The sequence below is a fragment of the Mytilus trossulus genome, chromosome 1, assembly GCF_036588685.1.
Source record: "Mytilus trossulus isolate FHL-02 chromosome 1, PNRI_Mtr1.1.1.hap1, whole genome shotgun sequence".
Lineage (NCBI taxonomy): Eukaryota > Metazoa > Mollusca > Bivalvia > Mytilida > Mytilidae > Mytilus > Mytilus trossulus.
Genome location: NC_086373.1, coordinates 21750350 through 21762323, shown reverse-complemented (window position 1 = coordinate 21762323; position 11974 = coordinate 21750350). Strand labels below are relative to the sequence as shown.

Sequence of the window (11974 nt, the reverse complement as noted above, 5' to 3'; positions counted from 1 at the left end):
TCCGTATATCTTCCAATGGCGAGTTTTGATTGCACTTCTTTTCTTTGACATGATTTGATCCGTAAATCTTCCAATGGCGAGTTTGATTGCACTTCTTTTCAGAGACATGATTTGCTCCGTATATCTTCCAATGGTGAGTTTGATTGCACTTCTTTTCTTTCACATGATTTGATCCGTATATCTTCCAATGGTGAGTTTGATTGCACTTTCTTTTCTTTGACATGATTTGATCCGTATATCTTCCAATGGTGAGTTTGATTCCACTTCTTTTCTTTGACATGATTTGATATGTATATCTTCCAATGATGTGTTTTGATTGCACTTCTTTTCTTTGACATGATTTTATCCGTATATCTTCCAATGGTGAGTTCGATTGCACCTCTTTTCTTTGACATGATTTGATCCGCATATCTTCCAATGGTGAGTTTTGATTGCACTTCTTTTCTTTGACATGATTTGATCCGTATATCTTCCAATGGTGAGTTTTGATTGCACTTCTTTTCTTTGACATGATTTGATCCGTATATCTTACAATGGTGAGTTTTGATTGCACTTCTTTTCTTTGAAATGATTTGATCCGTATATCTTCCAATGGCGAGTTTGATTGCACTTCTTTTCAAACATTAAAGAAAAGCTCGAGTGGAGTTAGCTTTCTTTGCGATGATGTCAATGTGTTTGTTCCAACTCAATGTTTTGTGTATTGAGACGCCAAGATATTTTGCAGAGTTCACCTCTTCTAGGATGTGGCTGTAGATGTTATAATTTGCCTTGACTATTTTCCTCTTTGTTTTTACTCTGAGGAGTTGGCATAAGCCATTTTTGGGGGTGGAATTCCATCTGCTAGTCTGCCTCCCATTGTTGAAGTCCTTCCAGGTCGTTTTGGAGGGTGTCCACATCCGTTTCGCTTCTTATATGTCTAACGAAAAGTCTAACATTTGAAGATGACACATACTCAGGGAGGTCATTTATAAAGATAAGAAACATAAGCTGGCCGAGCACACTACCTTGTGGGACTCCAGACTGCACTGGTGAGGTTTCTGACGATTCTTCTACCAGGAGTACAAATAGTTGGCCCTGTTTTAAGGACATGTAAACCTTGTTAGGATCCAATCTACTAATTTATTTAATATAACTATTCATCAAGTGAAAAATTCACCAGACCAAAAACCCAAACTACAAATCTTAAGGTGTTTAAAGCGTTTACTGAACCAGATGAGGTGAAGGGTGACAATGGACATGTATTCTTACAGAAACTTTGTAACGTAAGGCTTGTGTTATCAAATTATGAATGTCTTCTAACGTCAGAAATATTAAGCTTATACACCACTTGATTAAAATCTGTATATCTCATATTTTATGACAAAAATTAAATGTACATCAGAACTATCAGAAAGTCGATGTGGATCTTTAAGGTCCTTTTTTTTAGAAGGTGAGAAAACCAAATCACCAGCATTTGTTTTATTACAAGGTATATAGCATTCAAATTCAATTAAAATGTCAAATGGAACTCAAGTTATTGCAGAAAACTATTGTCTATAGATGGACAGAGCTGACAAGTTACAGACATACTAATGCCCTAGTATAACACCATCTGGTCTCATTTGTTTAAATTTCTATTTTTTTCGGTCTCTGGATGATTTTTGTACATTTATTCTCCAAGGATACATATTTTTTCAAAATATCCCTCGACAGAATTCTTAGATTAATCCGAGTTTGACACAACCGTTTTCAACACAATAAGGTTAGACTTTATTCTGTGCGTCTCCATAACTTTCACATTCAATTTATGTTCTTTTTAAAATGAAACTTCAGGTTTAAGAAAAAGAAGGCTCGAGTAAAGTGGAAACATCAGCGTAACTATTGTAGAATGTGTTTTGAGTAATACTTGCTCCATTGTGGCTAGTTCACATGAATTGAGCAGGAAAAAATTAAAAGACAAAGTGACATGTGGTTGTCTAAATATGTATGTATTGTTTTTTGGCAAACTATACAGTTATTGTGTAAGTGAAATTACAAGACATATTTGATTTCTGTGCCAGATTTTTTGTATACCATTACTTTGTTCTTCAATTTACAGTTGTGGTATGTTTGTCAAGTTCCAAAAAAATCAGCTCAAATCAGTTCTAGGGAAAGTCTTAAACTTGCAGTGAGGTGAGAGTTTTATTTTGTTTTTGCTTCAAGTTGAAGGCCTCGCTGCAATTTTGAGATGAAGAACATCAATAAAAGTAATGTTCTTTCTCTTTGATTTTTTTGCAGAACAGAATTTGTGTCATGGATGGATACCTCATATCCTTTCTTTCTATTACGCTAGGACAATATGTGCTTCTCAGTAAAATCTGGTTTGCAGTAACATATATCCAAAATGTACCAGTTTTATAACAAAGTGATTTATTATCACTAGATGTTCTTTGATTTCACATTGAAATGACAAATATATTGGATAAACTTCTGGAAATCAAATGGCATAACAAAAATCCAATGGCGTCATTTAAAAATTTATTAGTATGCTTTTAAGAATAAAATGATGTTCTGAACAGCTGCTATAATATGTGGGAAACAGACAAAATAAATAATGCCTTTTCAAGGCGACAATTAAAACAACCATAAAATGTGTGACAACTACAGAAGGTTTATGACAGGACAGTTCAGCAGAATGACTTTCATTTCATCAAACTGATAATGATTAAAATCTGAGATTACTCCTTACCATATATCAAAAATATCAATTACTCTAACCTTTTTGTAGTATAGTATCCATGTATCTTATGAAACATAAAAAAAATATCAAAGGTTTTTGATGTGATTTTATAAACAATAACTCAATAATGACATGGGTGTGAAAGTTTGTCATTCTGCTACTGAAGATATACATCTTTTAATGTTATTTGTGAAATATATTCTTTTATGTAAAAAAAATATGTACAAGTAAAAGTAGTCCCCACTTTTTCTCATAATGAAAAGAATACAGACTGCTTCAGGATAACCTGTATAAGAAAGGAAAACAGTTCTCACTGATTTCAATGGCTTAAAATTAAATCTTGATAAATATTTCATAAAAAATAAATTTTTAGGAGATCAAAAGAATGGCGCAGACTTATCACCTACAAAGACAGCAAGATAGAAGGCTTTATGTTTTTCAAGCTTCAAAATCTATGCTACATCTATTTTAAAACATAAAGCAAGTCGAAGTGAAACAAGCATTGAGCAAAATGCAACATAAAATAGTCTATATAATTAGATTTGTCAATTTACTTTGTCAAATAATTTCTTGTGGTAAAAAAACAGAAATATTTTTTGACCAAAGACAAATTTACAAATTCATAAAAAAAATTGTTATAACTATATTTTTTTACAAAAAAAAATAAATTTATTTGTATAATAATAATCAACTTTGTACCGGCTGCCTCCCACACAACATTAATTCATAAATAAAATAAGCATTTTCATATAGAATTTATAAAACAGATAAGAAAATGCACTTTTTTGTAAAAAATTAGAATTTAATAAAAACTATAAAACGATATATTCAGTAACAATATATCTATGTATAATATTTAAATGTTTTATCATGTATAATTATTAATTCCATTTTCAGTGGTCTCTCATCCCTGTTATCAATACAATTTTGTGTTCAATTATTAAAATCCTCATTTTTCTAAATAAATTTAACAACAAAAAATAAAAAGTCCTCAATTTTCTTTTAAAATTTAAAAACAAAATTGAATCAAACCTAAATGAATTTTGCTTCATGGATAAATGTAAACTAATGAATATTCAGGTTCAGAACCTCATTTCTTAAAAGTATCATCATATATGTCTTCTTCACAAATGTGTTGATCAACGAAAGATAAAAAATAAATGGACTAACATATATAAAACAAATGCATGATAAAAATGGATTTTCTTTACAATTGATGAGCTATACAAAATATGTCATGATTTATCTATAATGATGTTAAAACAATAAAAACTAAACACTTTCACATATAAATTATTGCATTTAAAACCAGACTGGATTAGAAGAAAATAAACAAATGAATGTTATTATGAAAAAAAAATGTTTTTAACAATCCTGAATTATCCCCCAGAAACCACACTATTCATAAAGAAATTAACAGAATTCTAAGCTACTGAAGGCAGTTTAATATATGATAGGTGCAACTACACTTATGACAGTCCATGTACACTTATCAAATGAAAATATCAAACAATCAAATCAAACTGTAAAACTGCTTATAATTTTGAATACCCATTAAAATACCACTAACTGATTATAATTAGTTTGGGAAAGGGAAGGTTGTTATCACATTTTACGATATTCTTTCTAAACCAGTCTGGTGCTGTGGTTTAGTACCATCAGTACAATATAACAGGCCAACGTCTTTATAAAGAGCAATAAACAAGTCTTTAGGCACTAAAAGATCATATGTCTCTTCTGAAGCACTCCATTCAACACTTGCATCCTAAAATATAAACATTCAAGTAAATGTATGTCCTATGTACGATTTTTAACAGAAAGGCTTCCCAAAATATAGTTTTTATAAACATTGAAGTAAAAGTATGTTCTATGTATAATTATCAAAAGAAAAGATTTCCCAAATAAAGCCTTTTGAGAACATCAACCCCTCAGCAGCAAGGTATACCTCTTTGAGATTTTATTTTCATATTATTCTACTTATGAAGATGATATAAACAAAACAGGAGTTATTGTAAATAAATAAAAGTGATCAAGTGCTTATAATGCAATGTTCAATGGGACATTACTACTGTACACATCACTAATTAGCACTGATTTTTTAACTTGTCTCTGACATTGCTGATATAACCTTACATGAAAATTTCATAACAACTCTACATTAATCTAGTTGTAAGTGTTCTTACTAGGCAACTTTTGATATATCTAGATTTCTGAGGAGCCACTTTTGATATGTCTAGAATTCCGAGGAGCCACTTTTGATATATCTAGAATTCCGAGGAGCCACTTTTGATATATCTAGAATTCCGAGGAGCCACTTTTGATATATCTAGATTTCCGAGGAGCAACTTTTGATATATCTAGAATTCCGTGGAGCCACTTTTGATATATCTAGAATTCCGAGGAGCAACTTTTGATATATCTAGATTTCTGAGGAGCAACTTTTGATATATCTAGATTTCTGAGGAGCAACTTTTGATATATCTAGATTTCCAAGGAGCAACTCTTGATATATCTAGATTTCAAAGGACCAACTTTTGATATATCTAGATTTCCGAGGAGCAACTTTTGATATATCTAGATTTCCGAGGAGCAACTTTTGTTATATCTAGAATTCCGAGGAGCAACTTTTGATATATCTAGAATTCTGAAGAGCAACTTTTGATAGATCTAGATTTCTGAGGAGCAACTTTTGATATATCTAGAATTCCGAGGAGCAACTTTTGATAGATCTAGATTTTTGAGGAGCAACTTTTTATATATCTAGAATTCCGAGGAGCAACTTTTGATAGATCTAGATTTCTGAGGAGCAACTTTTGATATATCTAGAATTCCGAGGAGCAACTTTTGATAGATCTATATTTCTGAGGAGCAACTTTTGATATCTAGATTTCCAAGGACCAACTTTTGATATATCTAGATTTCAAAGGACCAACTTTTGATATATCTAGATTTCCAAGGATCAACTTTTGATATATCTAGATTTCAAAGGACCAACTTTTGATATATCTAGATTTCCGAGGAGCATAACTTATAGTTGATCAGTACTGATGTTCTAACTGGTTGAAGACATTACTTGGTTTATGATTCATTAACAAAATATTTTGTGAGATTTTTTCACTTGAGAGCACTTCCAGTGCAATTTCATATAGAATTAATATTTCAAGGGACTTAATTCCAGTTAAAAAAGTTCTCAAACTAGAGTCTTTTATTAATAATATTTACATGATGCTAGATTCCAACAGATATTGAGTAAAAACTTTCATACCAATGCTAAAATTTCTATTTTTCCACTTCTTCAATCTGTCTCATACATTCTATTCTTTCTACTGACAAATCTGGATTCATTTCTGTTACTGAACGGATAGCTTCTGCTAAGAGCTAAAATGAAATAATATTAAACATCAGTTTAAAGTCAGAAAAAAACCCAAGAAGAAATCAAAAAGTAAAGCAACATTTATATATAGTATAACAATGTGAATAGAATACATACAGTACATTAAAAAAATATCTAGCATTTTTCATCATGCATTTGAATAAGAAGTTTGGGCTACAAAATATTTGAACACATCCTTTGAATAATTTATGAAAACATTGACATCTTATACTGAAGCACCTGTGGTAGTATCAATAAAACCAGGGACAACATTGTATTTAAAAGTAAATCTTACATCATCATGATCTAAATCATCATCATCTCCTTCATCTGTAATCACAACCTTTTTCTCCACCCGGGTTTCTACTTTGCCATCTTTTTCTGTTTTATACTGCAACAAAATTATATACCATATTACAAATATTGTCACAATATAAACAAAATTATAATCAAATCATACACAAGTAAAAAATTTTGTATTTCAATGTAAATTCTATGTAAAATTGAAATGGTAAAACATGAAACACTGCAAATATAAGTGACATATAACTAACAGTTCCTAACAATTGATATATCACAATTAAATCTAAACATTGTTACTTACATAATATTTTTAATGCTTTTCGTAATGTAACTGGTTTAATGAGGTCTGTCTAGTAATTCGTTTTAAAGACCATACTACATGTATCTGTTGAAGTTAGTACTCCAAGACTAAAACATATTTTAATGGTAATGGTGTTAGGTAGAAAGGCAAGAAAGTTTTAAAATAAGGTTTAATTTTCAAAATGTAAGTATTTCACTTAAAGCAAAACCTCATCATATATGGCATGGTTATATCTATTTAGCATGCTAATATTGTTATAGATAGCAGTTAGCGACTAAAATCTGAAAAAAAAGTAGTTTCAACACTTTAATGCATTTATAGTAAAATAACTTTTAATTCTAACTTATCATCTGTTAATTAACATTTCTTTTTCAATTGATCTTTATAATTTTAAACTAATATATCTAATGCTTTTAGCCGATGAATTAAAGTGTAAGTAAAATGACTAATGCATGTAACAATTATACAGTTCTGAGAACAATTGCTCTGCCAATACAAGCAATACTGAAAATTATTGCTGGTATTTATTATTGTGATTTCATAATTTAAGACTAAAATATGATTTTAATTTTTGAGATATTGAGAAATGTCCTGTTTAATTCTTATAAAAAAAGTTCAAAATGCGAGTTTAAATTATTGCGATTATAACACTTATAATACATTCTTAAAATAACACACTATATTTAAAAAAAAAAATGCAATATATAACTTTTCCATTATTTCCTTCAACAACTTTTAAAATAAAACAAGAAAGAAACTGCAAGTCATAAAATCTAGCTTCAATGTATCTTACTGATTCCAGGAAACTTCAAAAGGAGCAAAGAAATAAGGTATAGAGAACATTTTACTTCTGCATATGTGAAACAAGTGACATACTTCCTCCTAAAGTTTACTCTTTTGTATAGGTGTAATACCATCATTGATTAGTCAAAATTTTCAAAAAATTGTGCAGAATTTATCTTTGTTTTGAAAAAAGAAATACTTGGAATGAGTCAAGTTTTATCCTGTCCCAGTACTATAAAAAAAATTCCACATAACATTTCATTCCATATAAGAAAATAACCATCACTGGAAGTTAACCAATCAAATTTCTCCCCTTATTTAACCTGTGAACAAGCTTTAATAACCATGGAATCTCAAGTTTACAAAATATTCTATAGAAACTCCAAATAAAAATTAACCTTGCTTTGACATACCCAAGACATATGATTATGATATGACACAGAAATGTTTTACTGCAATATAAAATATAGGACTAATTACCTACAACTGTCAAATCCAAGGGAATAATTTTTTTCAACATATTTTCATATACAACTGGATGTGACGTACCATGATTTTGTGGAATACCTTTAATAGCTGGTGAACTTGATCCATTATATTGAAACTTAAAGCCATAATTAAAATCAAATTTTCTACCAACAAATTGAATTTTACACTTTTATCTTATATTATAGTTAGTTACTTTAACCTTGAACTTTCTTGTAGTGACCTTAAAATAAAGAGGAGCAGAAGAAGATAGAGGGATTTTATTTAAAGAAGTCATGGTCATTGCTTATAAAGAGGCAAATGTCCAAGTTTGGTCAAGATCTAACAGATGGCACTGAAAATAAATGAAAGCTAAAATGCTGATGCTTTTTAAATTTTATAAATAAACATTCCAGTTTGTAAAATGCAACATGCTGTTTTTGTAATTGCATTCTCCATTATGCTAAAGAAAATATAAACATACAAAGAGCAGTTAAGAAATGTTAGTAAATAAGAAACCACAGTCTGCCTATAAGAACTTACTGTGGTAGTTTCAATGGTTTGTGATCGTGTACTATGGGACTGTGAACTTATCAGGATTCCATCTTCCGTTTCATACGGATAACCGTCTTTTTCATATGTAACTGTTTGTGTTTTTGTCTTTACAAAAGGAACATTTTTCGTTGAAATAGGGATGTCATCCGTATTATTTTCATAAGTAAAACTTTCTGTAGGAATAGTTGGTGGCTGAAAAACAGAAAGATGGAATCTGCTTGAAGCTTTCAGAAGCAGCGCAAGAACCTTTTACCTGATGATAAACAGATGTACGCGGCAGAGAGACAGAAATTGTTTAATCTAAACACTGGCAACAAATGCTCAAAAAGAAATGCAACTTGTAAAAGCCAAAAACAATGCATAACACTAGCCATTAAAACCTGAAATATAAAACCATTCCAACAGCAAAAGTCAGGGCAAAATTAAAACATTCCTCAAAGGGAAATAACTCTATTTGTTTAAAATCACACCTTTCATTAACTTTGTAAAATCAATTTAAATCTTTATCAAATTTCATTAAATTTTGATGGTCTCCCTATGAAGATTGGACGACATCCTATAATATTTTGTTTATTGACTGTGGTAATTAAATGACAGACACTACCAATCAGGCATATGACAATACAAACATTGTGTACATTAGAAGACATGGACAGGACATTATGTCACATTAGAACGTAGACAGGACAAACATTCCATATGTTATTGACATATTTTGACAACATATACATCAGAGGTTAGTGTTAATAAACATTAAAAGATCTACCTAAAAAGTAGGTATAAAAAAACAGATATTTTTTTCTAATTTCTAAATTGAAATAATAGAAGCAAATATTTTTTTTAAATATCCCAAATAATTCATGTTTTTAGCTCCTAAATTAAATTTAAGAGGCAAGTACCGCTGGAGTCAGCTTAATGATTTTACTAATGGCAGAAAGACGGTCTTTTGATTTCATATAAATCTGCATCAGGAGGGAAAAAATGATTCATCAGAAACTGAATCTAGCCGATTCAACTAAAATAGTGGTGTAATTAGTAGACTGAAATACAATAACCTACCATCACCTTTCCAATAAAGAAACACCAATTAAAATAAACTTTACACCGAAATATGTAGAAGAAAAAGAATTGTTAATAAAAAGTAAAAAATATTAACCATGTCTGGCATTGATCTGTCTTCCTCCGAAAATCCATTCCTCATGCCCTTTGGAGGAACTGGGGGTGGTACCTTTCTGCCAAGGGTATCTCCTGACGCAGAATCGAAAAATGGCATTGTTGAATTGCTATGGCCCTTCAGTGAATCTTTAGTCTCCTGAAATAGGAACAAAACAATCATTAGTATAACTAACTTCATACAGCTTACTATGTGAGGGTGATAAAAAAATCATTTGTTTTAATTGTCAAATAACACTGCTTAGCCTCTATGAAAGCTTTGCAAAGAACAATGAAGTGCTATAAGATGTAGTGTTCATTTTTCAATATAACATATCATTTTGGTCATGTTTAAAATCAAAGTTTAAAAGATTTTAAAAAAGTCATTTCTGCTATTTTCCAAAAATAGTGATTTCATCAAAAGTAGTTTCAGCAATAATCGAAAGAACAAGAAATGTTTTCCGCAAATTTTGGTAGAAAAATCTCATTTTACAGGTATTTTCTTAAGGTGGAAAATCTTAAGTCAATTTTTTCATTGCCATTTTAAGATGTTTTCTTTTTTTTCTTTTTTTTTTAATGTATACGGAGACCCAAATATTTTTCTACACAATGTAATCAACATTTAGATCCCCTAAATCTAGATCTGCTAAAGATTAGGATTTTACAAATAGGTATTACTCGATTTATTTCACTTGACTGGGCGGAGTTTCACCAGTTCGCTCATAACAAACCAGTCAATCTATGAATAGGTGTTTTAGGATAAACTCATTAATGAAGTGTCCAGTTATTCATTTGTAAAATACTATGATGACACTGATTAAAAATCTGTAATAATTATAACCGCAATCATCCTTGCCACACACATCTTCAAATGTGTGTCCTTATTCAAATTAAAACGTAAGCTCCGCCCGATCAGTTTAAATAACATTGGTAATATCCCATGATTAATCATTAAACCACAGTAAACCACAGTAGGTCAAATCAGTGAAATTCATATATCAATTGCAAGAGCTGGACATAACACTTCAGTCTTCCGTCATTGAGTTTAAAAACTGACAAAGAGCCTTAAGAGGAGTAGTCTGCAAATGTTTTAACTGCATGAAGTAAGATAGTAACCTGTACTGGAGGTGTTACTGGGATAAATTGCATTCTTCTATCTATAGAACCTTCTCCTTCAGGTAAAACTCGGTTGATCATGTCTCCTCCATCCATACCCAGTCCAACCTAGAAAACACAATAGTTTATTATTACAGGATAAGCTACACATTTAACTTTACAAAAATACTAAATATATCTTGTCATTAATCAGTCTATGGAAATACTAACTCTTATATGATATAACCAGTCCAAGAAGGACCCTTTTTCTTCATTTCCATTAAAAAATATTGAAAAAGAAAGTCTCATTTATCAATTTTCAATAAACAATTCATAGAAAACTGTAAACCCAAAAGCATACATCTTACTGCATAAAAGAATGCATTAACTAAAGAGAAAGCTGCACTAGAAGCAAACTACTTATTTCTTTAATACAAGTTACTATTCAACTGCAAAAACTCAAATTTGAACATTATACATGCTTAGCAACATTTATGTTGGAGAAAAATGATATAAATGATATCCAAATATGTTTTACAAAATCTGTGTAATAAATCTGTGCAACTATTCTGTAAAATATGTTTTAGCTTTTTCAAATGTAAAATGAAAAACAAATTTTTAAAAGGACACATTTACAGAAAAGATATGCACACTTTTTTCATGAAATTAATTATTATCTTATCATATACACTGTATATATTTGAGTACAATAACTGTTAACAATACATATACAAGCAAGAGATTGGTCAAGGTAATAAAAGAGGGTCTGTAGTACATAAGCTAATGTTTTAGTTTTATATGGCAAAATAAATAAAACTGTTGGATAGTAGGAGAGTTCAAGTAATGATATCGGCTAGTTTCTGCAATATACTGAACATCAAATATTCTTGATTTGTAAATGTATTACACTATTTTTAAAACTATTTTAATGCCAACTTGATCAACTTGAAAGCTTGCATATTCTGTTTATAAGAAAAAGTTTTAAGATACAGATATTGTGATAACATTTTGATATTCATTGTATTACAACTAGACATATCTTATGACCAGTCAAGTTTTGTACTTATTAATCTGAAAACATATATACTGAGTACTGAAAAATCTCTCAGATATCTCATCACCTATTTTGACTTGAACATTTTCAATTCTTTTCATATGTCCCTGAAGATGTTTTACAATATACATGCAAACAAATACATAATAGATTTCGTACATTCATAATGTATAAGTTACTTCACTATTCAAACTT

The 11974-nt window shown here is 30.0% G+C and overlaps 1 protein-coding gene across 11 annotated transcripts in view; it reads right to left on the bottom strand.

Moving 5' to 3' along the window:
* Nucleotides 1–2483: 2483 nt before the first annotated feature.
* The window catches only part of LOC134718752 (band 4.1-like protein 2), a 68339-nt gene continuing 58848 nt past the window's right edge, over nucleotides 2484–11974 (bottom strand). For 10 of the 11 annotated variants that reach the window (XM_063581439.1, XM_063581467.1, XM_063581448.1 and 7 more), the window contains 6 exons: nucleotides 10747–10854; nucleotides 9635–9790; nucleotides 8467–8670; nucleotides 6367–6462; nucleotides 5964–6076; nucleotides 2484–4463 (listed from right to left, as the gene is read on the bottom strand). In XM_063581439.1, the coding sequence (XP_063437509.1) occupies nucleotides 5978–6076; nucleotides 6367–6462; nucleotides 8467–8670; nucleotides 9635–9790; nucleotides 10747–10854 (663 nt within the window). In that variant the 3' untranslated portion in view covers nucleotides 2484–4463; nucleotides 5964–5977. The remainder of the gene's footprint in view (nucleotides 4464–5963; nucleotides 6077–6366; nucleotides 6463–8466; nucleotides 8671–9634; nucleotides 9791–10746; nucleotides 10855–11974) is intronic. The other variant, XM_063581458.1, reaches the window with a different exon arrangement.